The sequence below is a fragment of the Zootoca vivipara genome, chromosome 13 (genome assembly GCF_965207765.1).
Source record: "Zootoca vivipara chromosome 13, rZooViv2.hap1.1, whole genome shotgun sequence".
NCBI classification, from domain to species: domain Eukaryota; kingdom Metazoa; phylum Chordata; class Lepidosauria; order Squamata; family Lacertidae; genus Zootoca; species Zootoca vivipara.
The window spans coordinates 8,147,939-8,175,553 of NC_142596.1; the positions used below are offsets into that span (position 1 = coordinate 8,147,939).

The 27,615-nt window shown below is 47.0% G+C and overlaps 1 protein-coding gene across 1 annotated transcript; it reads right to left on the reverse strand.

Annotated features, from left to right (window-relative positions):
• Positions 1 to 2,651: 2,651 nt before the first annotated feature.
• Positions 2,652 to 25,661, reverse strand: HEXA (hexosaminidase subunit alpha). The gene is made up of 14 exons (XM_035118040.3): positions 25,328 to 25,661; positions 22,054 to 22,149; positions 21,051 to 21,116; positions 20,730 to 20,776; positions 20,019 to 20,129; positions 18,532 to 18,633; positions 16,342 to 16,474; positions 14,598 to 14,778; positions 12,806 to 12,892; positions 11,748 to 11,820; positions 8,331 to 8,511; positions 7,353 to 7,443; positions 5,280 to 5,384; positions 2,652 to 2,916 (listed from the first exon to the last, which is right to left on the reverse strand). The coding sequence occupies exons 1-14, from the start codon at positions 25,650 to 25,652 to the stop codon at positions 2,853 to 2,855; spliced, it is 1,662 nt and encodes a 553-aa protein (XP_034973931.3). The 5' UTR covers positions 25,653 to 25,661; the 3' UTR covers positions 2,652 to 2,852.
• Positions 25,662 to 27,615: the final 1,954 nt, after the last annotated feature.

Genomic DNA, 27,615 nt, shown 5'->3' on the forward strand with positions numbered 1-27,615 from the left:
GTGAAACGTGGTGTTTGCAGGGGGTCATTTGACGGTGTTTGGCACCATTTCCAAGTGAATCAGACATCGGGTTTTTTGTGAAACAGTGACCCTGCAGGTTAGGGCTCCGAGGGCTCATTTTATGGCCTATCGTAAAACATGGGGTTTGCACTGGCAAACATAGCAGGGGGCCAGTTGATGTTGTTTGGTGTTGCTCTTGAGCGAATCGGACATCAGGTTTTTGGCGAAACCACGACCCCGTGAATTAGGGTGCTGATGGCTCATTTTATGACCTACCATGAAATGTGGGGTTTGCACCTCCAAATGTTGCAGGGGGCCATTTGCCAGGATTTGGCGTCCCTTTTGAGTGAATCGGACAGTGTTGGGTTTTTGGCGAAACCACGACCCCATGTATTAGGGTGCTGATGGCTCATTTTATGACCTTCCATGAAATGTGGGGTTTACACTGCTAAACATTGCAGGGCGCAATTTGCCAGGTGTTTGGGACTGCTTTTAAGTGAATCGGACATCGGGTTTTTTGGTGAAACCGTTAAGGGGCTGAGGGCTTGCAGTAATTAAGGTCCACTGGAAAAGGTATGACGCAAGATGTCAGGACTGCATAAAGGAGTATAACAGGGTTTTCTTTTTCATGTTATTTTTATTAGTTTTCAAAATTATTACAAATCAAATCAAATTACAGTGGTACCTCTACTTACGAATAACTCTACTTACGAATGTTTCTACTTACGAATGGAGCTCCGTCCGCCATCTTGGATGTTGTTTAGATAGGATTTTTTCTACTTACGAATTTTTAGATAGGGTTGCTTCTACTTACAATTTTTCCTCCCAATGCATTCCTATGGGATTCGACTTACAATTTTTTTCGACTTACAAATGTGCATTTGGAACGCATTAAATTCGTAAGTAGAGGTACCACTGTACTTAAATTTAATACAATTTCTTAAAATCAGGTTTCCCGCTCCTGTTGCAAACGTATGTCAATCATTTCCTCCCATAGCTGCATCATTTCTTATTTAGTGTCCAGTTGTCAACCTTCATTCGTCGTTACATCATTCTTGCAGCTGACCGCATCTTTCCTCCTTACAAACAGCACCTCTATTACATCTTATAAATATAAAATCCATTTCACGTGTGTAGTCCTTCATATAATATACATTGTTGTTTCAGACCTGGTGTGCTGGGAGAATTAATTACTATCTTCCATTGTTTAGTTCTTTGCAGTGTTTATCTGAATGGTACAAGGTCACATTCCATTCCTTCCACTGTTCACCAACTAGCATATGGGCTACGGCCATAAATAACTCCCAGAGAAACATGTCCAGTCTCCGCCATTAAAATTCCGCTCTGGAGTTCTTCCTCGGCACACAGTTATGAACAGAATTTTCTCAAATTCATCCTCTTGCTGGATTTATTCGGCAGCCATTCATTCTCCTTGCTCTGCTTTGCTCCATCACACTCCTAGTTCAATCCAAATATAATTTTAAATAAAGTCCATTCAACCTTGGTCGAGGGAGGAGGGCATAACAAAACATTGTTAAATTCCTTGCTGAGCATAAATCTAAAGCCTCTCCCTTCTTTTCCACAGTGACAGGCAGAATGACATAAATGTGGCTATACACATCTTTCATTTTTGCAGGGGAGGACAAGAAGAGAGACCATTTGAAAACCATATGAAAGCACAAAGCACCTTGTCCTCCCCCTTCCTTTCCCAGCTGTTGTAAGGATTCTCAAGCTTCAAAGAAAACATTCAGATACCTTCAAAGAGCCAAGCCCCGTCCTTTCGACAGCTGACTGATTGCAGCCTATTAGCATATGTCCATCCAGGAGCACCTCTTGATTAATGCCAATTGTCCGAATTATGGAGGAGCCAACCACAAATCATGCTAGAGACGGAGACTCGTCCATGGCAGGAACACACTCCCAGGTCTCACCCGTTCTGCCTTTCAAGTTGGCAGGCATGGGCTTGAGCAACACAGTGGGGTGCAGTGAGCTCCCCAGACGCCACTGGGGAACACTGCCAGGATTTTTGCCCACGGAGGGCAGCGAGGAGCAACCACCATTGACTCGTGACGTAGCCAGAAACCCAGAGTATAACAGTGTTTTTTAGGCCCTGGAAAAAGTAGAAAGAGCTGTAGGGGGACTCAGTGGCTGGTGTAAGGGTAAGGGTGCTCTCTTGGTGATGTGACAGCTCTAGAATTATTTTTTGTCGGGGGCTTGGGCAGATATCCCGTGGGCCATCCTTGCCTCTGCCATCATTCTTGGGAAGGGAGATTTGTTTGGGGTGGGGGTTGGTGGAGAGTGTTCAGACCCCCCTCCCCCAACATGCAAACATAATATACATAGAGTCCAGTAGACCAGTGTTTCCCAACCTTGTGCCTCCAGATGTTTTGGGACTACAACTCCCATCATCCCTAGCTAGCAAGACCAGTGGTCAGGAATGATGGGAATTGTAGTCCGAAAACAGCTGGAGGAACAAGGTTGGGAAACTCTGCAGTAGACCTCTAGGTCTGTTTAACTGATTTTCTTTTAATATTGAAATCAACTTGATTAGAATTCAAATTAAAATACATTCGCAAACACACTAAAGAAACAATAATATAAAAATAATAACATACAATATAACATAAAAAAATACCATACAACTTCAAATATAACTTGTTTAACGGATTTTTATTATCATTCTTATTTTAAATGGTGTGGCTTTTTTGTTAAGACCCAAGATCAATAGTAGTTTGATTTCCCTTTGACGAATTATTGATTTTTTTTTATTGAAAATAGTACTAAATCAGTGCTACCCTCTCCATGTGGGTGGTCATACTGATATGGCAGAGAACAGGACAAGGGTGTAGAGGTCAAGAGGCATTGTATTCATAGTCACAGTATCCTGTAAACAGTGGCTCTGCCCGTATTCCTCGTCTGCAACAAAGAAGAAGAAAAAGCTTATCAATGGAAGGTCACACTGCTTTACAAACAAAACAAAAATTAAATATGCTCAATGAAGATGTGCTTTTGTTTTTTTCATTTCACAATATTTACATATAGCTTCTAAGCAGTTTACCCCCCCCCCCATTTTTTTTTATGATCCATAAGCATCAAAAGAGATTGAAAAACATTCAAAAGACAAATGCAATCAACAGTGTGCAAAAGAAATAAAAACGCACATCAGCATACTGCATACTAACAGCATTCTGAAGACACCCCTTGTGCTTCTTCGAAACCATCTGTCAATCCACAGAGAGACCAAGGGATTCTGAGAACATGTGCTGGAACACATGCCTTACTTGGATTCCGGTGAGTCACTGAATCACAGAACTGTAAAGCTGAAAGGGACCATGAGGATCATCTAGTCCAACCTATAACTGAAGGAGCATCCAGTATACCTGAAGGAGCGTCTCCACCCCCATTGTTCAGCCCGGACACTGAGATCCAGCGCCGAGGGCCTTCTGGCGGTTCCCTCACTGCGAGAAGCAAAGCTACAGGGAACCAGGCAGAGGGCCTTCTCAGTAGTGGCGCCCGCCCTGTGGAACGCCCTCCCATTGGAGGTCAAGGAGATAAACAACTACCTGACATTTAGAAAACACCTAAAGGCAGCCCTGTTTAGGGAAGTTTTTAATCTGTGATATTTTATTGTATTTTGGTACTTGTTGGAAGCCGCCCAGTGTGTCGGGGGAAACCCAGCCAGATGGGCGGGGTATAAATAATAAAATAATAATAACTTCCCCCCTCTAACTCAAGCAGCTCTCGGTTGCTAAAAGGAGATCTCAATGTACCAAGGAACGGCTTCTGTTATTTTAGAGCAGCTGTGGCTGGACTCCTGATCCCATCTTCCCTGGTCATTGGCTATTCTGGTCAGGAGCTGATAGGAACAGGAGTCCAACAACATCTGAGGAGCCCCAGTCCTTCCCACCCTTGGTTTTCTAGAGACTGGAGCAATAAAAGATAGACAAAATTGTAGCTCAGTTGGTTAGAGCATGGTGATAATAACCATAGCTGCCAAGTACCCCGTTTTCCCCGGGAAACCCCTGTTTTTACTTACCTTTTCCCAGTGGTCCCCTGTATCACTTCGTCTCCCGTTTTTCTGTTCTTTTCTCCTGCTGGCCATTTTTTTTCTTTCCGATTTGCCCTTCTATGGGCACCAAAAATGGCCGCCGCCGGCTTCAAAAGTCGCATCTACGCATGTCTGGAAGTGCATAGGCTCAACTTCCGGCGACACCGGAAGTTGCATCAGCGCACTTCCTGACATGCGTACAAGCGACTTTTGAAGCCGGCGGCGGCCATTTTTGGTGCCCATAGGAGGGCAAAGCGACACCGGAAGTTACGTCGACGCAACTTCCGGTGTCACATGGCTGCTGGTACCAGATTCTGCAGTCCGGGACTTGGAAGGTAAGGCTAATAACACCAAGGTTGTGGATTCAATCCCCATAAGGGACAGCTACATATTCCTGCATTGCAGGGGGTTGGATTAGTTCAGTCCAGCAGAGATCCCTTCATGGGCCGGATCACGTGCACGCGCCTGCGATTTCTGGTGTCTGCACCGACGCAATTTCCGGTGACGTGGAAGCGAGTCCCCGCGCCGCGCGGTGCCAGTTTAGCGCAGCGCACGGGGACTCGCCGAGCAGGCGGCTCAGTTTGGGGGCGGCCCGTGGGCCGGTTAAATGACCCCCGTGGGCCGCTTGTGGCCCATGGGCTTTAGGTTGCCGACCCCTGGACTAGAGGAAAATCAGGGTCCCTTCCAACTCTGTAATTCTATGATTCCCAGCCAAGCGTGGACAGCAGCTTAACAAGGCTTCCCCGGTCTCACTATCTGGCGCGCAAGACCGCATCAACCTTATCGGCCAAGCCATGCCCACCTGCCCTGCACCTGACATAAAATACAAGGAGCAAGGCCGTTACTGGTGGGGCTTGGCCAAAAGCAGGTTTGCTGGCCCCACTGATCTATGCTCTGCAAGCGTTGACAATCAGCTGGTTGCTAAGGCTTGCAATGTACTGGTTTGATTTCAAACAGTGCAGGGACCAAACCAGGTCGTCTGGTGTCACAGCCGGTGATTGACAGACGGCCAGATCCAGTTCCCCATCCCAGCGTACAGGATTGTTGCCTGAGGTGCGTGGAAATCTCAGGGCATCAAGCGCAAAGGCCTTTGTATATCCAGATACAGTTCACAGGTATGTCCTGTCCTTTTCACTCTTCATGGCTACATGTGACGGTCACGCTGCACGTCCGTTCTTGAGAGCCACGGGTACAAACAAAGTTTCCCAGAGGGCTCAGCAGAGAGTGTTACCTGAGGAGGGTGCACCGGAAGTCTCCCAGCCTCCTATACGCATCCTGAAGGTCTCGGACCGTCGCATTGCTCCAGAGTCTCTCTGCTACAGCCCCAGCTCTAGGCCTTGAGGAAATAAAACAGCACAGCCCTCACGTCAGAAACTATGACAGGGCTGGTGAAAATAAGTCACAGATTATGAGTAAGCCCTGAAACCTGGCGAGGGGCTCCTGGGTTAAGCTTAAGGAATGGCACGCATGCTTGGAACGTGAGAATTCTGACCAAAACGGAAACAGGAGCAGAAATTGTCACTATTTGCTTATTCATTCCGTGTCCAGAACAGAAAGCAATCCGGCGAACACAACAATGGATCTGGTAGCAGGATGGAGGCAGCCATCTCCATTGCAATCATGGCATTGAAGCCTTAAAGCTAAAGGCCACCACAATCCAGAAAATAGAAATCGAAATAGGCAGACCAGATATAATGGCAAGAGCAGCATCTCCTCTACACATATTAAAAGCAAATGAAAAAAAAAATCATTCACAGGGAATTAATTGCAAAGGCCTAGACATGTGGGCAGGGCAGCAGGAGACTTACCATATTTTTCTGTGTATAGCACGCCCCCGTGTATAAGACGCCCCCTATTTTTGGGGTCTCAAAATGAAGAAAATGGGGGAGAGGTTGCCGAGATTCGTTGAGCTTTTTTTAAGGGGGAATTGGCCAGAGCTGTGGAACTTTTTAAGGGGGGGATTGCCGAAAATCGCTCACCCACCACATGGACACAGACAATCGCATGCATCGCCGGGGCTGCCCAATTGTCGCAGCTGCAGCCAATTGCCAACAACCCTTGCCACAACCACCAATCAGCCGCCCTATCGCCGCTGAGAATCTGTGACTCGCGGCTGCAGCCAATCACACATCCCTCCTCAGCACTACCTGTGTATGAGATGAGCCAAGATTTTTAACATGATTTTTAAACAAAAAAACCCTCGTCTAATACACAGAAAAATATGGTTTGTTGTTGGACAGACCATTACCTGCCTGTGCAGAAATTATGGGGCCGTGGCGAAATACTTGGGACCTGCCCACTCCTTAGGACAGGTTTGTTTTGGTTCCATGTAGTTGGTGTCTAGTGGTGCAGGGAGGTCGTTTTACATCAGGTGCCTTTTCAGTCTGGGGGATGCATTCTGGGAAATCTTCTGGGCCCCACATGCCAGAGGCAGGCAGAGCCAGAGGCAAAAGCAGGCAAAGCAGCATGTGCACATTTTGCCTGCGCTCAGGAGGCTAGTTTCTACACATACCTCTCTAGTCTCCATCCCATCAAGCAAATGAAAAGCATTATTGGAGTCCAAGGACATATTCCAGCCAGGCAAGAACTCTTGGGGTGCGAAGCCTGAGGAGAGTTCAGAGGGCTAGACCAGGGATCGGTAACCTAAGGCCCATGGGCCACAAGCGGCCCATGGGCGTCATTTAACCGGCCCATGGACCCCCGCTGCCCGCTCGGTCGGCTCCCTTGCGCCGCGCTAAACCACGGGGACAGCCTTCCATGACGCTGGCCAGCTTCCCATTGGCTGCAGGAAGCTCCTGCAGCCAATGGAAAGCTGCGTATGCCTCCTCCGCACTGGAAGGAGCGCCAAAAATAGCGTTTGCGTGTGCGTGCATACACACACACTCCAGCCCACCGCGGCATCTGTGGGACCGTGAGCCGGCCCAAGCCACAAAATTTTTGCTGAAGCCTGGGCTAGACAGATATGGCCCCCTAGGCCTGAGGTTAAGATCACTGGCCCCAAATTGATTTTTACAGTTGTTTACACTGAATTACACTTGTTTACATTGAATTTGCCATTTTAACGCCCAAACGTGTTTGGAGAGGTCCTTTTGCATCTCATCGCAACCTCTCTTTTTTTGTATTTTAACAACCCTGAACCCAATTTAGTATCATCAGCAGACCTGGCCGCCCCTCTCTCCTCCTGGGAAGCCAAAGGCGTCAAGGACACATTCCAGCCAGGCAAATGAGCTCAAGGAGGGCCTCGATCAGAAAACGTGCCCCTACAAGACAAGGTGTGGCCTGGTTTAGTGACCGCTGATCTTACCAGAGTCTTGGGGTTAAGTTTGTCACATCCACAAATTCACCCCACATGCAGGCCTCTCCTCCAATCACCAGCTTCTTCTGTTCCGGGCTGCCTGCCAACAAGATGTATTCTTCAACCAATTATTGCAAGGCTATTATTACACGGCTTTATCGTTACAGCAGGTACGCAAGGACAGGGGATAAGCGACGCTGGCTACACTCAACATTGAAAGCAAGTGAACCACAAACGGTTATTAATCTTCCCATTGCTGCTAGAATAAACGTAGTAGCTTTGGGTGGGTGGGAGGGAGGAAGCACAGGCTACATCTCCTGTGCGCTCACTTGTTTGGTTTCAGCTATACACAGGCAAAGATGGGGATGCTCTTGTGAGACCTCAGGGGAAATTGGTAACCCCAAGCAGATCTGGCGTAAAAGGAACTTTTCAGTTCTCAGCCTTGCTGCTTGGATTGCAGGGTGGATAAAAATCAATGTTTTTTTTAATAAAAATAATATATATTTTATTTAAAACGGATTTTTTAAAAATCAGATTATTTTTTATTTAAATCAGATTTTTCTTAATTTACAGTAAATTGGATTTTGAAAATAAAATGCTTTTGGAAGAAAACTATTTCTAAAGATAATTTTCTATTTAAGTTACATTATAGCCCAAAGGCTATTCATCAGGAAATAAGGATTTGTTATCCCATCCTTCCTCCCAAACGAGTCCAAGGCAGCAAGCAATCTGAAAACAATGCAATGCAGGTGGGAGGTGGGAGGAAATGTATTTAAAACAATAACATCAAAAACTGTAACAACATTTTAAAACAGTCACATACTCTCACAGCCATTAATTTCAATTGCCTGGGGGAACCAGAATACTTTCCACAAATGGGGAGCCACCACCAAGAAGGCCCTGCCCCAGTTCTGTGCCAACAAGGCTCTCTGCCTCACAGTACCCAAGATGGCAGGAAGGGCAGGAAAGCCAACACCAAGAACGTACCTTCAAATGCCAATGGCTCCACCTGGTGAACCGCCATCCAATCCTGTCCATAAGAGATGTGGTTAAGATACCAGGGGGCAGAGAGAAGAGCCCGGTAGCCGGCTTTGGTGACGCGCGCCATCTCTGCTTGGTATGTCCCTGCGTTTTCTCTCCACACGTGTATTAGGGTATCAGGCTTCACCTGCCCAAAAGAGGAGCAGGGAGGGAAGCACGTCAGAGACCAGAGACCAGGGAAGGGCCATGCGTTCAGTTAGGACAGCAGGGCGGCTGTGGAATCATGGGAAGCCGCAACAGTGAATTACAGCCACTCTAAATGGAGATCTTTATCCCAGCTGGTATCTGCACTGGACTTGAACTGAATTTATAAGTACGGTAGGTGCTGCTGTTGTTCCAACCCCCAGAGTTGTTTTCTTTGTTATTGTTTTTTATATGCAATGGTTTCAACCGCTTTTTAGATCTGCAACTGTTTAATATATCTGCTATATTTATATATATTTTATATATCTGGTATCTGAAGAAGTGTCCACTCTAAATGGAGATCTTTATCCCAGCTGGTATCTGCACTGGACTTGAGCTGAATTTATAAGTACGGTAGGTGCTGCTGTTGTTCCAACCCCCAGAGTTGTTTTCTTTGTTATTGTTTTTTATATGCAATGGTTTCAACCGCTTTTTAGATCTGCAACTGTTTAATATATCTGCTATATTTATATATATTTTATATATCTGGTATCTGAAGAAGTGTCCACTCTAAATGGAGATCTTTATCCCAGCTGGTATCTGCACTGGACTTGAACTGAATTTATAAGTACGGTAGGTGCTGCTGTTGTTCCAACCCCCAGAATTGCTTTCTTTGTTATTGTTTTTTATATGCAATGGTTTCAACCGCATTTTATATCTGCAACTGTTTTATGTATCTGATATATTTATATATATTTTATATATCTGGTATCTGAAGAAGTGTGCACGCACACGAAAGCTGACACCAGAACAAACTTAGTTGGTCTATAAGGTGCTACTGGGCTTTTTTTTAATTTCGACTGCGTCAGACCAACCCGGCTACCTGCCTGAACCTAGAATCATGGAAGGCACCACATTGAGCCGCATGAAATGCAAGTCCACCCGTATCTGAAGAAGTGTGCATGCGCACGAAAGCTTATAGCAGAACAAACTTATAGGTGCTACTGGACAATTTTTTTAATTTTGCGTGTGTTTTATATATGTTTTTATTGTATCGTAAATCACTTTGACATGTTCCATGGGAAGCAATGCACAAATTAAATTGGTAATAGTAATAAATTAGGGGGGGATAAGGAAACCAGAGGGGATAACCACCACCGTGATCCTGACTAAAACCCCACCCCACCCCTCTCACACACCCCAGGAACACCATTCATCAGATGTGTAAAGGTAAAGGTACCCCTGACCGTTAGGTCCAGTCATGGACAACTCTAGGGTTGGCCGAGGGAGCCAGCGTACAGCTTCCAGGTCATGTGTCCAGCATGACAAAGCCACTTCTGGCGAACCGGAGCAGTGCACGGAAATGCCGTTTACCTTCCCACCGGAGCGGTACCTATTTATCTACTTGCACTTCGTGCTTTCAAACTGCTAGGTGGGCAGGAGCTGGGACCGAACAACGGGAGCTCACCCCGTCGTGGGGATTCAAACCGCCGACCTTCTGATCGGCAAGCCCCTAAGCTCAGTGGTTTAGACCACAGCGCCACCCACGTCAGATGTGTAGCATGTGCTTAATCGGATGTACCATGTGATTGATATGCATGCATTGATTGGCTCAGATATATGAATCATTATTATTACAGTGGTACCTCGACTTACGAAGACGATCCATTCCGCGGCGCTCTTCGTAAGTTAAATCTTCGGTTGTCGAAGCGCCCATTCTGCACACGCGTGAAGCGCGTGGCGAAAAGACTTCCGGGGTTTTCGACTTCGTAAGTCGAAACCTTCAGAAGTCAAGTCATTCAGATGTCGAGGTACCATTGTACTAATATTCCTAATATTAATATTTGTATACTGTCCTTCATCCAGAGATCCCAGGGCAGCTCACCACAGAAAAATACAAAATGAGAACACAAAACAAGAAGAAGGTGAGCCAAAGGGACCAAACACACACAGGCTACATGCAAAGCTCAATGTTCCAAAAGCCAGGCAATCCTGTAATACGGGAACAGCCTGAATGGGACAGTGGCAACCTATTCCTCTTTAGAGCAAGAGCAGAACAGCTTAGTGCTTAAACAGAACTAAAGGTGGGTCAGCAAAGCGGCTTTGGGAGAGGGGAGGGAGAGAAGCAGCACAGCAGACAAGTAGCAGCTAGAAAGAACCAAACAGCGCATGAGATCAAGCACACTTTTTTGTGATATTTTCTCAGCTCTGGTGACTGCCAAGAAGAAGAAGAAGAGGAGGAGGAGTTTGGATTTGATATCCCGCTTTATCACTACCCGAAGGAGTCTCAAAGCGGCTAACAATCTCCTTTCCCTTCCTCCCCCACAACAGACACTCTGTGAGGTGAGTGAGGCTGAGAGACTTCAGAGAAGTGTGACTAGCCCAAGGTCACCCAGCAGCTGCATGTGGAGGAGCGGGGACGCGAACCCGGTTCCTCAGATTAGGAGTCTACTGCTCTTAACCACACTGCCAACTCATGCAGGCCCGGAGTTAAGGAATCTGTGCCCCTCTAGGTGTGGATGGGCTCTCGAATCCCATTGGTCCCAGGCAGCAGGGCCAAGATGAGACTTGTAGGTGATGAAAGACACATTCATCCCTATGTATGCTTTGATACAGCAGTCCAGCCAGAAGCCCAGGCTTGGTGCTACCATGGTGGAGATGTGCCAATGGGGAAATGGCTCTTATTCTGGCTTCTCAGAATTGTAATTGCGACCTTGACCCAGCCCAGGAATAAGTAACCTCTGATCCAGGGGTCAAATGCAGCCCTCCAGGCCCCTCTACCTTGCCCTTGGCACCCTCCCCAGGCCACACGCCCCTCCAAGCTACACCCTTCCCCACCTGAAGATGCTGAGGATAAAACCTGGGACTTTCTCCGTGCAAATCAGATGCTCTACCACTGAGCTACGGCCCTTCCAGGTACTTTGCCTTGAGCAGGAATATATGGGAAGGTTGCAAATTCAACGACACTCTTGCTCAGCAGCATTTGGTGGGGAGAGGGGCAGAGGGATCCACAGTACGCAAACATTCCTCCTACATGCAATTGCTCCGCTACCAGATCTTGCTACCACGACATTTGCCCAGCTGTCTGCATAAAAGAGAAGGGAGGAGCAGGGCGGGGGAAGAGAGAGGGGAAGGATTTCCGCTGCACCATGCAAGAAGCAGATCTATATATTGCCCGGGGGGGGGGTGGAGTTGTGAATAGGACACATCAGCTGGAATTTCACCTAGAGGCATTCTCACCTTCACTCCGTTATCAAAAACCTCCTGCCATACCACGTAGCCTTTGTTGTAGGAAGAGACTATATCCAGCAGCCTGGAGTAACGAGAAGAACTATTGAAAAAAAGGAGGCATTTCCCATCCTTCCCATTTATTCCTACTTTGCCTATATTCCATGCAAAGTACCTGGAAGGGCCATAGCTCAGTGTCTAGAGCATCTGCTTTGCATGCAGAAGGCCCCAGCTTCCATCCTCAGCTTCTGCAGGTAGTCAGTGTAAGACTGTACTGAGCTAGATGGACCAATGGTCTGACCCGGGGATAAGGCACCTTCCCGTGTTCCTTCATTTGCACTCCCAACTCAAAAAGCTAGCTTGGATAATCATATCTTAGCTTAATAAACCAAGATATGAATGAGTCCACAGAGCACCTTTGCACAAGCTGCAATTAATTAATAAGTTGCTCACCTGGTCCAACTGAAAAACTGTAATCGCCAGCTTTGGAACATGTCAGGCTATAAACTTCAAACCATGGTTTGTTCTAAAAGTGGTAACCATAGTTTCTTATTTGAACGAAGTGGAGAACTATACAGTAAGCCCACAGCTTACTTGGGGGTTACATTGCAGGGACTGTGCCAAAGGCCAAAGCAACTGGGGGAGGGAGAAAGAAGAGGCTCAAGTGCTACTCGCCAGTCCTAGCTACTCAGAAGTAGGTCCCACTGATTTCAGTGGGGCTTACTCCCACATAAGTATGTATAGAATTGCAGCCTAACTTGGATCAGTTCTCCAAACAGTTCAAGAAAGGGGCAAAACCAAAAAGGACTTTCCCTGTGCTAAATATCTTGAGATCTGGAGAGGTGTTGGGAGATCAGAGTTTTGATAATCTCTGCAAGTGTTTTTTTTATTTTATGTTTCCCTCGGGAGGCCGAAAGCAGAGGAAACTAGGCAGGGCCTTTGTTACAAGCCATGCACCTGTACAAGAAGGATCACCTGGAAGACTGGGGTGATCTTCCAACATCTGGCAGTACTCCCTACAGCTCCTGCTCTGTGAAAGCCCCTGAGCAACTTGGAGCAAAGGTCCTTACCTCTGGATGTAGAATGACTCCAGCTTGGTGTAGTCTTCGCCAAACCCCATCTTCTGCATAAATGCCTGGACCTCTGGATTAGACCTCCTGCGTGGGAAGGAGAGGAGCCAGATTAGAACCACGGAACAGGTAGCACCCACCAAAGACTCTGAATGATGGCATTCTCCGAGGGTCAACAAAAATAAAAACAAGAACGGGCTTCCCATCCTGCACACATCAGGTGATTTTCTACATAATCACAATGAACTGCAGTATACAAAGTAGAATCCTCCCTTTCTTTTTCTTTTAGCAGAATCCCTTTTGATTTTTTTTTTAAGCAAGCATGATTTGCCCCGGAGGGTAGGACCCGAACCAATAGCTTCAAGTTATAAGAAAGGCGTTTCTGACTAAACACCAGGAAGAACTTTCTGACAGTAAGAGCTGTTTAACAGTGGAACATACTCTCTTGGGAGGTTGCGGACTCTCCTTTCTTGGAGGTTTCCAAACAGAGGTTGGGTGGCCATCTGTCATGGATGCTTTTGTTGAGATTCCTGCATTGGAGGGGGTTGGACTAGATGACCCTTGGGGGTCCCTGCCAACTACAGTATATATTTCTATGATTCTAGCCACTCCAGATGACAGGAAGAAACCTGAAAACAATGGGCAGAGCATGCCCTCCTGGTCACCAGAGAAAGGGAGGACCAAACAGGGTTTCAGCAATTCTGATGATGGGTGGAGGAATTTTTGAAAGACTCACAACATCTTCCAAGAAAACTGTGTGTGTGTGTGTGTGTGTGTGTGTGTGTGTGTGTGTGAGAGAGAGAGAGAGAGAGAGAGAGAGAGAGAGAGAGAGAGAGAGAGAGAGAGAGAGAGAGAGGAGGGGGGGAGAAGAAACACTTATGGTTCACAGCAAGAAAGCTGTACATGTATGTCAGGGGACCTTCCTACACATAGCTGCCAAGTCTCCCGTATTCCCCGGGAAACCCCCGTTTATCCAGCCGTTTCCCGCTGGCAGTCCGGATTTTAAAAAACCCCGTAAATCCCCCGGATTCTTACCAGCCCGGGGAGGCTCCTTCTGCGCATGTCTGGAATCTCTAGACATGCGCAGAAACGATTTCTGGCCCTGTGGCCATTTTGGAAATGGGCAGAGCATGCATAGAAGCAACTTCCGGTGCTGCTCTGCCCAGTTCCAAAATGGCTGCGGCGCGACTTCCGGTGCCGCGCTGCTGCCGATCCTGGATTTTTCAATCTGGGAGTTGGCACCTATGTTCCTACAGGGAACATCCCCCCACTCCTGCTGACCAGCACTTTGCCCAGCGAGAGCAGCAGCAGCAGCAGCAGCAGCGGGTCAGGTGAGGGGAATCAGGAAGTTAGCGGGACGGAGGTGTCGGGGCTCAGTGATGTTGGAGAGCCCTTGCACCGCCTTGACCAAGAGGTGGAGGGGAACAGGCAGCCCCTTCCGGCGCCCAAATTAAAGCGCACCACTAAACGTAAGGTCAGGAGGAGGTGATTCGGGGTGCCCAAACTCTTATGCTGGTCACGCAACTGGAAACATCCACTCCCGGATTCTGCGAGTGGCTGAGCGGTCATGTTTTCTGCCATCTCTGCACTGTAAATACCATGCACAATAAAACTCTTAAAGACAGAGCGGACTCGGGCGTCTTTACTCAAGAGTAGCCGTAACAGCACCACTACAATGTACAACAAAACTATTATCCCAGAAGACACAGGTCCCTGAAACTAGCCAGCTTCTCTCCTTCCCCCACCTCCCTGTCACTCCCACTCCAGATCCCTCCAAGAAATCAAGACTTGCCAGCATGAGAAGTCAACCTCATCTCCTCCCAAGTGAACGTAGAAGTCTGGAAACACAGAACTGACTTCGGCAAAAAACTTGGCCATGAACTGGTAAGTTGTATTGAGGATGGGGTTGACTGGCCCATAGCTTCCGGAAGGATTTGGGCCCACATAGCAGGGAGTCAACAAGCCTGGCATGCCTAAGATGAAAAATACAAACAAAGGCAGGGGTGGAGTTGGGGTTGGGGTGGGGAGAGTCGGCTTAAACACACAAGCAGTGAACGAAAGAAAAAAGCAAGCTCTGAATGAGTGGCCCTAGAAGATGACGCACTGGTCCCCTTTGCCAAAAGGGACCCAATGGACTTGTAAAGCTAAGAATAGCATGCAGAAAGTTACAATTCACTAACGGCCCAATCCTAACCATGTCTATATATCTGAAGAAGCGTGCATGCACACGAAAGCTTATACCCAGAACAAACTTAGTTGGTCTCGAAGGTGCTACAGGACAATTTTTTAATTTATTTCGACTGTGTCAGACCAACACGGCTACCTACCTGAATCTATATACCTGCCAGTTAGCTCAGTTGGTTGGGGGTTTGATCCCTGTATGGGCCAGCTGCATATTCCTACATTGCAGAGGGTTGGACTAGATGATCCTTGGGGTCCCTTCCAACTCTATGATTCTCTGTTTTGATGATACTCAGGAGGAAGCCCTATTGAATTCAATGGGGCATGGTCCCAGGAATGGGAGCCTAAAACATTCAATGTTCTACTGCAGGGGTGGGGAATCTCTGGTCTGCAGGCTAAACCTGGCCCCTCCAGGGGTTCAAATTTGACCCACGGGGCTGTTTTCCCCAAACCATGCCCATCCCGTTTCACACCTGATGCTTATGTGAGATTGCCAGTGTTCGATCTGGAGCCTTAAAGTGCACTCTTGGTTGTGCATTGGCAAGGGAAAGCGGGCGGCAGCTCTACTGCCCATCAGCTGGCAGGTGGCAAAGCTGAAGCCACACTGGGCTTTCCGGAAGTTCTGAGCGCTGCTCCGAAGTCCCGACTTCAGGGCTTTGTTGTGTCATCAGGTGATCAACAGGTGAGTGGCCTGGCCCAACTTTCAAATCTGGCCTGGGAGACTAGGAGCTGATCTATAAAGCCAAAATATATCCCTTAGCCCTGCTCTACATGACGAACAAGTGGGTCAAACCACAATGATATGCAGCTCCCATCAGACCTGACCACTGGCCACGCTGCACGAGGCTGGGGGGCATTAAGAGCCCAGCATGTGGGGCATCACAGGTTTCCTATCCCTACATTCAAGCATTCTAGCATTATGGAAGAAAGTTCTTCCTGCTTCCCAAGTACGCATGAAACACACAAATCAAGGCACCTTGGAGGGACCATCATCCCACTCAGCAGCTTGCCTTTTAACTGCTGAACATTTAGACCAGGCATCCCCAAACTGCGGCCCTCCAGATGTTTTGGCTACAGATGTTTTGGCCTACAATTCCCATGATTCCTAGCTAACAGGACCAGTGGTCGGGGAAGATGGGAATTGTAGTCCAAAACATCTGGAGGGCCGAAGTCTGGGGATGCCTGATTTAGACCCTGAGTCATATAAGCACCTGCCTCAAAGAGCTACACATCTAACACACCTCTTTCAGCCAGGTGGTTTTCATTTGTGTTCCAATCCTAACTCAGAATATACATTGGCTCCAAGAACCACTAAGTACGCCATTCAGCTGGTCGCTGCAGGCCCCAGCCCTTACCTGGACCCCACGAGAGAGTGTGGCCAGGAGTGTCAAATTCGGAAATCACCCTGATCCCACGCAGACGGGCATACTCAATCACGGTCTTCACATCTCTGGCAGTGTACACATGGGTGGTAGGGTGGAAGGCTCCCTGGAAAGGCACAAAGTCACAACATCTTACTGCCCTACAAGTCTTGTTAAAATTGTGTCTAGGCTGGAGCCCTTAAGAGAAGTGGATTATTCAAAATCCTCACCTAGTCTCCATCTGCACCATACATTTAAAGCAGTATCATGCAACTTTAAACAGTCATGGCTTCCCCCAAAGGATCCTGGGACATGTAGTTTGTTAAGTGTGCCAAGAGTTCTTAGGAGACCCCACTAATCCCCTTCCCGAGCTACAATTCCTAGAGTGGTTTAGCAATCAATCCCTCTTTCCCAGGGAACTTTGGGAACTGTAGCTCTGTGAAGATAATGTGAGTCTCCCAACAATTCTCTGGATCCTGGAAAAACTACAGTTCCCATTATTCCGGGGGGGGGGGGAACAGTACTGTTTAAAGTGGTATGATACCACTATAAATGTCTAGTGCAGATGGGGCCTTCAGCCTAGCAGAAAGACATGCATAGCGCTAACTCCAGGCTTTGGAGACTCTTTGGGAAAGACACTCTCCTTCTAGGAGTCTGTACTTTCACTGCTATTTTCACCAGCTGTTCTAGCTGCTCGTCTTCCTCATTGCTACCACCTGCTTTAAAAAAAGGAACGCCGGTGGCGCTGTGGGTTAAACCACTGAGCCTCCTGGGCTTGCCAATCGGAAGGTCGGCGGTTCAAATCCCCGCGACAGGGTGAGCTCCCGTTGCTCTGTCCCAGCTCCTGCCAACCTAGCAGTTCGAAAGCACGTCAAAGTGCAAGTAGATAAATAGGTACCACTCCGGCGGGAAGGTAAACGGTGTTTCCGCGCGCTCTGGTTTCCGTCACGGTGTCCCGTTGCGCCATAAGCGGTTTAGTCATGCTGACCACATGACCCAGAAAGCTGTCTGTGGACAAACGCCGGCTCCCTTGGCCTGAAAGCGAGATGACCCCATAGTCACCTTTGACTGGACTTAACCGTCCAAGGGTCTTTTGCCTACCACCTGCTTTGCTTGTCAGGCAGAGAGCCAATAAGCAAGGAGACAGCGGCATCTCCCACTTCTCCTGATTGCCACCATGATTTAGCAGGTCCGGGTAAAAGGCAGGTGGACAAGCCTGTTTCTATGGGGTGACAATAAGAACTGTTTGACAGTGGAACGGTCTCCCTCAGGAAGTTGTGGACTCTCCTTCATTAGCGGTTTTTAAGCAGAGGTTGGATGGCAATCTGTCATGGATGCTTTGGATGAGATTCCTGCACTGCATGTTGTTGGGACTCCATGGCCCTCAGGGTCCCTTCCAGCTAGGATCCCATGCTTCTATAAGAGGAGGAGCAGGTCATTACCGACGATTGAAGAGTGGCAGACAAAAATGATGGACTATGTGGAATTAGCAAGACTGACTAGCAGGATCCGAAACCAGGGAGAGTCAAAGTTACAAAAGGATTGGAGTAAATTTGTGGACTATATGGAGAAGAACTGTAGAAGTTTAAAGACACTTGCAGGACTGAAATAAATCCTACGAATTGACTTTAGATAAGGAATAAAGAAACTGCGAGACAGAAATGGACAAGAAAACCAATTGGGGGGAGGGAGGGAAGTCAAAGCTCGGCAGAGCAAAGAAAACTGTAATGATTGATAAGATGCTTAGAAGAAAAATTCTGTGTTTATTATGTTTAGTTGTTTTTGTGGTTGTTTGTTTTGTTTTTGTTTAAATGTGTTTAATTGGAAAATTTAATAAATTGTCTTTTTTTAAAAAAAAAAAAAAAGGAGGAGCAGGTCCAGGGAGCTCGCCCATGGGTCTCCTGCTAAGATAGCGTCACTCAACACATGCTTGACCAAGTCAATCCTTGGCCCCACCCCCAGAAAGGCAGTTTCCCAATGAGCAAACAAGACCAGACAAGATAGGAAATACACTTCAGATGAGTGCTGCAGTTTTCCAGAAGGGCACAAGCATTCGGTTCCAACACAAACACTGTATTCCCAATAATTTCCTAAAGAAAAGCAAGGGGGAGGGAGATCATGTGCAAAGTTCTCCCTTGCCATGTCCTCGAGGGATTCCTTGGAAAACTCCTTGTGCTGACTTACCTTTTGGCTGAGATCTGGGAATGACACGCTCTCGTACGGAAAGGATGGGTCGTCCACAATGTGCCAGTGGAACACGTTGAATTTGTTATAGGCCATGGCATCCTAGGGAATTGGAGAGCAGCACACACAGTCCCGAGGGATGTATTAGCAACAGCTGGCTGGCTGGCTTTCTCAAGAAGCAGCCCTGTAGAGGTCCAAAAACTGGGGTCCAAAAACTGAGATGTACCCTAGGTGCTGTTTGTCAATGGACGTCTTCCCCACCCACAAGTCTAGGGATGGGGAGAACCTGGAGCCCTCCAGATGGTGATGGACCAAAGTACCCATCACCCCTGACGAAAGGGCATGCTGGCAAGGACCAATGGCAGCTGGGAGTTCACTCAAATCTGGAAGTCGACAGGTTTCCCATCCCTGCACTAAACCGTGCCAGAAATCACCTTTCTACTCCAACATGGTCTACATTCATACAGTATATAAATTATTATAATTACTAAGACTATTCAAAGGGGCTTCAGAGGCTCCACCTTATGCTTTATCCAGTCTCACAAGTCTTCCAAAGAGAAGCAGGCAGCTAAAGCCAGAGCCTTTTCCGTTGTGGCACCCTGTCACTGGAATTCCCTTCGCAGGCAAGTTTGCCTGGCAAAGCCTGCATTTTCTTTTCATGACCAAGCAAAAATGCTTTCTTTTGCCCAGGCTTTCTCAGGTGCTCTGTTTTGTTTGTTAATCCCCCCTCCCTTCATTTTTATGTTTTATTACCATACATAAACCTCTGGATGCACTTAAACCTAAACATTGCACAAAAGGAACATCCTAGGCCTTTTCCTCTGGCGCTGAGTGCTACATGGCAAGACAATCTGCTGCCAGTCACAACGTGTATAAATGCAGTAGGGCCTGTGGGCGAGGGTGGAGTCAATAGGCACAGCAATCAGAAACAGATTTCTAAAAGAGGTGGTAGGGTTCTTCGCTGTTTTTTAAAGCAGATCCACTTCCTGCCATGCTGGGGTCATTCCAGTCCACGTGCATTTCCTCCCAGTTTTAGCCCCTTCTCATTCTTCAGGCTAAAACTGGGATTACTACGGAGTTGCAGGACCCTGTTGCGCTATATTAGGCCTGCAGAGATCATGGCAAGTAGATCTTGGCCCGTTTCAGGAGCAACTTTGGTTAGGTTCTTTAGCAGTGTTTCCCTAGCTTGGGTCTCCAGCTGTTGTTGGACTACAACTCGCATCATCCCCCTAGAATTTCCCCAATCTTCCAACTCAAATAGGTTTATTCCTTTCCCTTTTTTACATTAAAAAAAGTCCAAAAGGGGTTCTCTGATTATTACTAATAAATGTCAACAATAGACCAGAAAAATCTGGAGGACCAGAGTTTCTACACTGATTCAGATGATAACCTGAACCAGACTCGTGTGTTTTCCAGAAAGACTAGCAACACTAAGGGGGAACGAGATCCCTGAGGAAAGCCTGTTGCCCCAAGCCAACTTCACATACCAGTGTCTCCAGAATTGCTCTCAGAGGCAGGTAATGGCGTGACGTATCAAGCAGCAGACCTCGGTGAGGAAAGCGGGGAAAGTCAACTACATCTGTCTTGTTTATGCGGAGCTGTGCAGGGGAGAAGATGAACGACAGTCAGGAGAGTCTCCGAAACCCTTTGACGGCAAAGAGCTTCCCCACGGCCCAGACCGGTTTTTACTACCACAGCCTTCCCCAACCTGATGCTTGCTCCCACCCCCACCCAGTGTTGTTGGTTCACATCTCTCATCACATCTGAGCATGGGCCTTCTGACTGGTATGGGGCAACTACTCCAGGTTGGCACGTCTGAAGCATAACTGTATTTGCTGGATTATTTCAAACACCCCAAAAGCACAAGTTAGCAGCTACTTCCTCTGCCCTGCCATCTCAAATCCCTTTGCCTGTGGGAAAGGACAACAGCTGGCATGGTGGCAGTGAAATGCAACCCATTTGACTCAGGAACTGGGCATTCTTGAACTTAGCCTCTGCATCCATTTTTTCAGCTGGCCCTGCTGAGCCTCGTTGTGGGTAGAGGTGGGGGAAGAATATCCTGTAATTCAGATGTTCTGTGATTACAGGGCAGTGAAAGGAGAGGCTGGATCAGGCCAATGGCCCATCACGTTTTCACCGTGGCCAACCAGATGCATTACATCAATATCACCAACCACGGAAGATCCATATTCACTCACCGCCCCATCATCGTCTCTCCAGGCAAGTTGGCTGAAGGTCTCCAGCCCTGTGGAAACAAGGCAAGATCAACTTAAATGTGCATGGTTTAAAAACAAAACATGGGAGCATAGAAAGTTGTCTTCTACTGGGTCAAACCATTTGCCCATCTAGCTCAGCCGGCTGGGAGTGCTGCCCCAGGATTTCAAGCAGGGCGTCTTTCTCTCTACCTGCAGAAGCCGGAGATTGAACCTGTGACCTGCAGCATGCAAAGCAGATGCTCGGCCACTGAGCTACGGACCTTCTGCTTACAGAGGAACTGTGGGAAAGCTCAGTTGCCTTACCTCTGAGAGCTCCCCATACAGTATGTGCTGTCAGAAGCATCTGCTCATCTGAAACGGTCAGCTTATCTGAAAGAGCATCAAGCAAGAGAGTTGTTAGGACTTCTTAAAATGTAGCCTCTCTCAGAATTATGCCAGTATATGGGGAACCTGGGATAGATAATGAGTCCGCTCTTCTAGGTTTATATATAGCAGGGGTCAGTAGAAGGCAAATAAGGGATCTATACTGTGATTTACAGCAGCCTAGAAAAGATTCCTGACTTCCAAATGTTGAACAGAAGCAGCAACAAAAGTTCACTCCCATCAATTTGGCCAGTCTTCCCCAACTTGGTGCCCTTGAGGTGTTTGGCACTTCAGCTCCTATTCACCCCAACCCGCATGGCCAGAGGCCAGCAATGAGGAGATGAAAAATTCAATCATATCTGGAGGGTCTCAGTTTGACCTCCCCTGTTCTTATTCTTCCTACAGTACAGAGGGCAGTCTCTGAAATAAACAAACGTACCCTAACTCAGCATTCAGTGACGGATGCCTGTTGCAAAAGGTAAAGGTAAAGGGCCCCTGGACGGTTAAGTCCAGTCAAAGGCAACTATGGGGTTGCGGCGCTCATCTCGCTTTCAGGCTGAGGGAGCTGGCATTTGGTCACAGACAGCAGGACTAAGCTGCTTCTGGCGCAACGGAACACCGTAACGGAAACCAAAGAGCACAGAAATGCCGTTTACCTTCCTGCCACAGTGGTACCTATTTATCTACTTACACTGGCGTACTTTTGAACTGCTAGGTTGGCAGGAGCTGGGACAGAACAACGTAAGCTCATCCCATTGCGTGGATTTGAACCACCGACCTTCTGATCAGCAAGCGCAAGAGGCTCAGTGGTTCAGGCCACAGCGCCACCAATGCCTGCTTGCAATACTTTCCAGCTGCACTGAAGCAGCTCTTGAGCACAGTTGCTCAAGCACAGTAGCCCACACAGCTCTGGAGGTGGTGCTAAGACACTTGGTTCTCTTACAGCTCTCTGAGGAGTCCAGAGAAGGATAGCCATCACACCCTGGCTCGGTGACAGTCACAAGAAGCTTGTTACAGGAGTCCTCAGAGTGGGCATTCTCTGCGGAACACAGAAATGAAAGAACACAGATAAATCATCGTCTCTGCTAGTACAGGAAACACCTGTCAATGAATTTGGGCAATGATTACACTTATTTCCCCCCCCCTATAATATTATGAAAAATATTGTTAGGGCTGAGAATATGGTGACTACTGTATCAAAATTGTACCGATGATGATACAATATAAAATTGAATTGCAATAGGGTAATAAAGACTATAAGATAAGATATCTTCATTGTCATTGTCCCCTTGTGGGAACAACGAAATTACTCGGTTGCTACATCCACTCAGATAAAGCATTCCGCATAATCCAAAATTACAAAACCTAATTAAAAACAGTAAATATAATACAAATAACAAGTAAAATAAGATGACTTCAAAGTCCAGGCTTTCCATTTTAGGCCAAAATCGCTCTAGAGAAGAAACTGTTCCTGAGACGGCTCGTTCTTGCCTGCATAGTTCTATATCTCCGTCCCGATGGCATTTGTGTATAAGGCACAGATTTGAGAGTTTTTAATTCACATTTTTCTTTTGCTTGTCCATGCAATTTATTATCTGAAATAGAAGAAACCTCCTGCCTGTGGTGTTTGATGCTGCTCATTCAAACATTCTGAGATCTTCTGGCAGGTGCCATTGTCAAATGATATGACAGGTGTCCACTACTACCTACATACATTCCAGAAAAACAGTAGGCATTTTTGTTCCAACAAGTTTCTCCAATGGCATACATGGGTCTTTACCACGAATGTCTGCTTTGTATTGCTGTTTTTGTGCTTTTAACTGTTTTGCATTATCTTTAGGGTACATTGCCCTGAGGTTGTTGTTCAGAAGGCAAATAATGAACCATGTTCTAGTAGGGCCAGAGGCAATAAATATAAAATTGACCTTTGTATACCAGGGCTAGTTGCTACACACACACAACCAGTCTACCGCAACCAATCTACAACCAGAGTTCAAGGACTCATTTGAGCCAAACACCAGGAACAATGCATGCAGCGTGCAAAGCAGGGACTGTGGAGGGGCATGGCCTACAGAGGGTCCTGGGGGCCAGATAAAAAGGTCTTAGAAATGCAACTAAATAAAAATTATTTGCATTATTTTTGACAACGGCATTATTAGTGTAGTGCTACATTTTAAAATAATGCACATACACACATCCCAAACAGCAGCAGCAGCACATCGTACCACAATATCTAGTTTATCAGAATGAGTACAAATGAAATACTATGCATAATTTTTACAGGAATTAACTCCGTGGTGCTTCCTTCTGGCTGCATAGATTCAACACTAAAAACAGAAGATTTTCAGCTAGCTGAAATGCGGGAAAGGCACCACATTCATTAAAACTTTTTAGGCACCAGGCAAAAACATTCCTCTTCAACCAGGCCTTTGGCTGATTGACAGCCAATGCCCTTTAAAATGTGTTGTGAGATGAGGAGGAGGGATTATTGATTTGTTGATGTTTTTGTTTTTACTATGTGTTTTGTTTTTATATTGTAATTTTATGTTGTGAAGCGCTCTGAGATTTGTGGATGGAGGGCAGTATACAAATTTAATAAATAATAATAATAATAATAATAATAATACTATAACCTTTAACTATTGGAAAGAAATGCATACAACCTTGCAAAAAAAACCCACACACACCAAAAAAACAGTGTCAGCATCTAAACAGCTAGCAGGAAGTAGGAACTGATTGAAAAGAAGGAAATGAGTACTCAACCTCTTATGATTATTATCTTCCTCCTTCTTTGGTTCCCTCTATGCTAATTGGTCACAAAGTTGAAAACCAAACTACCGTCTTGCTCACTTCTCAGTGCTCTGCCCTGCATTCCCAAACCACTAAAACGGTATCCATATTTGCCTCGACAATTGAGGAGTAGTGGTTAGAGCAGGGGTCGGCAACCTAAGGCCCATGGGCCACAAGCGGCCCATGGGGGTTGTTTAACCGGCCCATGGACCCCAGCCGTCCGCTCGGGCGGCTCCTGTGTGGCGTGCTAAACCAGCGCAGAGCAGAGTGGAGACCGCTTTCCACAACGCTGGCCGGCTTCCCATTGGCTGCAGGAAGCTGCGCACACCTCCTCCGCACCGGAAGGAGCGCCAGAAATAGCATTTGCGCATCCGTGCATGTGTGCACGCACACTCCTGCGCACTGCAGCATCTGCGGGACCATGAACTGGCCCAAGCCACAAAAACTTTGCCGGCCCCTGGATTAGACGTTGGAGCATCAGAAACCAGGGTTCAAATCCTCACCTGAACATGAAACTTACTGGGTGACCTGGAGCCAGTTCACAAGGCTGTTAAAAGGATAAAATGGAGTGGGAAAGAACTATGTAGGCCACCTTGAGCTCCTTGGAGGGAAAGGGGGGGTGTACCACCTATTAAAAGCATCCTTGTTTAGGCAAGCCTACCCAGATGCTGAGAAAGTTGAGATTATTTTAATTTGTTTTAGTATTTTAAGTTTTAATATTAAAGTACAGTTGTAATTTTTTTTCCCTTGCTTTTTACTCGTTTTCCTTCTTGCAAACCACTTTGAGGTTCTTTCCAATGATCAGAGAATTGTAGAGCTGGAAGGAACCCAAGGGTCATCTAGTCCAACCCCCTACAATGCAGGAATCTTGCCCACAGCCATCCCTGGCTGGGCTCAATCCATTAAACTTCTGGCTAACTGCCAGATGCACTGTTAACCGTTTACTACTATACAGTACAGTATCAGGATTATTGAATATTGTTTTATTTGACATAAGTTGTTTATTTTAAAGTTATTGTAAGGTTTTTTAAAAAATAATAATGGATCACATTGTTATTACATGTGTGATCTCTGCTGCCTTACTTTGTTGTTTCTTCAGCTTGTAAACGACTTTGTGTATCGTAATACAAATAATAATTTCAAAAAATAAAACCCACAGCAACACAGGGCAGTTAAATCCAGCCGCGCATTAAGTTTTGAAATGAAATAAAACTGCTGGATACAAGGCTTTCTACAAACAGGGGTCAGACTCGGAGCTTTCAGTTCCCCAACTTGGAAAGGGGGAAGAGGCGTGTCTCTGGGCATGCACAGAGTTCCCCTCGGCAATCAAACCCCGAAAGCCCTATCCGGGATGACAAAGCGTGCAGATATGGAAGAAGAGCGATGCTTCTCCTTGAAAATCACTCTTAGCCCCCAGCCCCCCTGACCTGCGTCTTTGAGTCCGGGAAGGAAAAGCAGCGCCCAGTAGCGCCGGAACGCCTCGTCCAGCACCGAGCAGCCGGGTCCCACGGCGGACGAGTCGGCATAGCCGAAACGGAAGCTCCCGGCTCGGAGGCGGCAGCCGCCCTGGGCAGCCTGGATCAGCCACTGCGGCTGCGGCCACACGGCAGCGGCGACGGAGGCGGCCGAGAGCAAGGAGAGCAGCGCGCAACGGAGCCCCGCCATGGTCGCCAGCGGAGCGCACGGGGACTGGCTCGCCCGGGGAAACACAGCCGATCGGAGGATGCAAGCGGGGCGGGGCGGGCGAGTCATGTGATCGTGCAAAAGGGGAAGCGGGTGGTGCCCCGGCGACAAGGCGGAGTCAGGGAGCCCGCCGTGCAAACGTGCCTGGGGAGGATAGGGCGAGGATTTGCAGCCCATCTCCGACTGCAACCAGTGCCTGTTTTACGTATAAGCTAAACAAGCAATAGCTTAGGGCCCCACTCTTGGGAGCCCCCAAAAAAATTAAAGGAAAAAACAAACTGGATGTACATTTCCAAAATATAAGATTTGTTGTTTAGTCGTGTCCTATTCTTGGTGTCCCCATGGACCAGAGCACGCCAGACACTTGTCTTCCGCTGCCTCCCGCAGTTTGGTCAAACTCATGTTGGTGGCTTAGAGAACACTGGCCAACCATCTCGTCCTCTGCCGTTCCCTTCTCCTTGTGCCCTCCATCTTTCCCAACATCAGGGTCTTTTCCAGAGAGTCTTCTCTTCTCATGAGGTGGCCAAAGTATTGGGGCTTCAGCTTCAGGATCTGTCCTTCCAATGAGCACTCAGGGCTGATTTCCTTAAGAATGGGTAGATTTCCGAATGAATGCAGATTTCCAAAAAATAGCAAGGAGACATGTAAGAATTTTGAGGTCATATATATAATAAATGTTCATAAATGTACCAAGCAAACAGTACAGGAAGACAGGCCTGAAAACCATTTTGATTCTCCCAAAACGACCAAATGTTTCTCTGCAAGGAGAGAAGAGGGGTGAATGAACTTTCTCATTGTCTCAAGGATTAAAGTGATTTCCATCTCAAAGGAATGGCCAGGCTACCCAGGAAAAGGCAAACTAAGAAACATTAGGTCCATTAGGTCCCAAGTCGACTCTGGGGTTGCAGCGCTCATCTCGCCTTTTTGGCATCTAGGTCATGTGGCCAGCATGACAAAGTCGCTTCTGGCGAACCAGAGCAGCACACGGAAATGCCGTTTACCTTCCTGCTGGAGCGGTACCTATTTATCTACTTGCACTTTGATGTGCTTTCGAACTGCTAGGTTGGCAGGAGCTGGGACTGAGCAACGGGAGCTCACCCCGTCATGGGGATTCGAACCGCCAACCTTCTGATCGGCAAGCCCTGGGCTCTGTGGTTTAACCCAACAGCACCACCTGCGTTCCGAGATACCTATTAGGTCTATAAATTACCATATAGCATATATTCAACACAGCCCAACACCTCCATCACACAGAAAGGGGAAGTATCACATATGAAGCATATGGGATATGGAACATTGCTATTTCTAATAAAATAATGCTTGATTGAAATGTTTTGAAAGGTACAGAAACACCCAGAGATTTTTTAGTGGAACTTTATTTCATATGTAAAGACTTGCAGCGGCAACAGCATCATGCAAAATCTGGAATCCCTGGCAATGCTTCTGGAATAACACCTTTTACTGTTAACTTCAGGTACATCAATATGAATGGTATAAATCTTCACTTATTTATGGGCATCTGGAACACCCTATGATTTTTCTGATTTTGATATTCACTATTGTAGTAGTTTTGTTATCTTAAATTCTTAAACGTTCTTACTTGTAATAAGATTGGCAGTAATCTTCGAGAATTCCTGGAGAACAGGCAAAGTCCCAGCAGACTGGAGGAGGGCAAATGTTGTCCCTATTTTCAAAAAGGGGGAAAGAGAGGACTCAAACAATTACCGCCCAGTCAGCCTGACATCAATACCAGGAAAGATTCTAGAGCAGATCATTAAGCAAACGGTCTGTGATCACCTAGAAAGGAACGCTGTGATCACTAAAAGTCAGCATGGGTTTCTGAAAAATAGGTCATGCCGGACTAATCTGATCTCATTTTTTGACAGAGTCACAAGCCTGGTAGATGAAGGGAACGCTGTGGATGTAGCCTATCTTGATTTCAGCAAGACCTTTGACAAGGTGCCCCATGATATTCTTGTAAAGAAGCTAGTAAAATGAGGGCTAGACAATGCTACCATTCAATGGATTTGTA

Excerpts from the sequence above, each read along its gene's own strand:
- HEXA (XM_035118040.3), bottom strand. The coding sequence starts at position 25,652 with ATGACTCGCCCGCCCCGCCCCGCTTGCATCCTCCGATCGGCTGTGTTT. Across the intron at positions 22,150-25,327 it reads TCCCGGACTCAAAGACGCAG|AGAATGCCCACTCTGAGGAC; the intron begins GTCAGGGGGGCT and ends TGTGTTCCGCAG. Across the intron at positions 11,821-12,805 it reads GAGTCATTCTACATCCAGAG|GCTGCTGGATATAGTCTCTT; the intron begins GTAAGGACCTTT and ends TCGTTACTCCAG.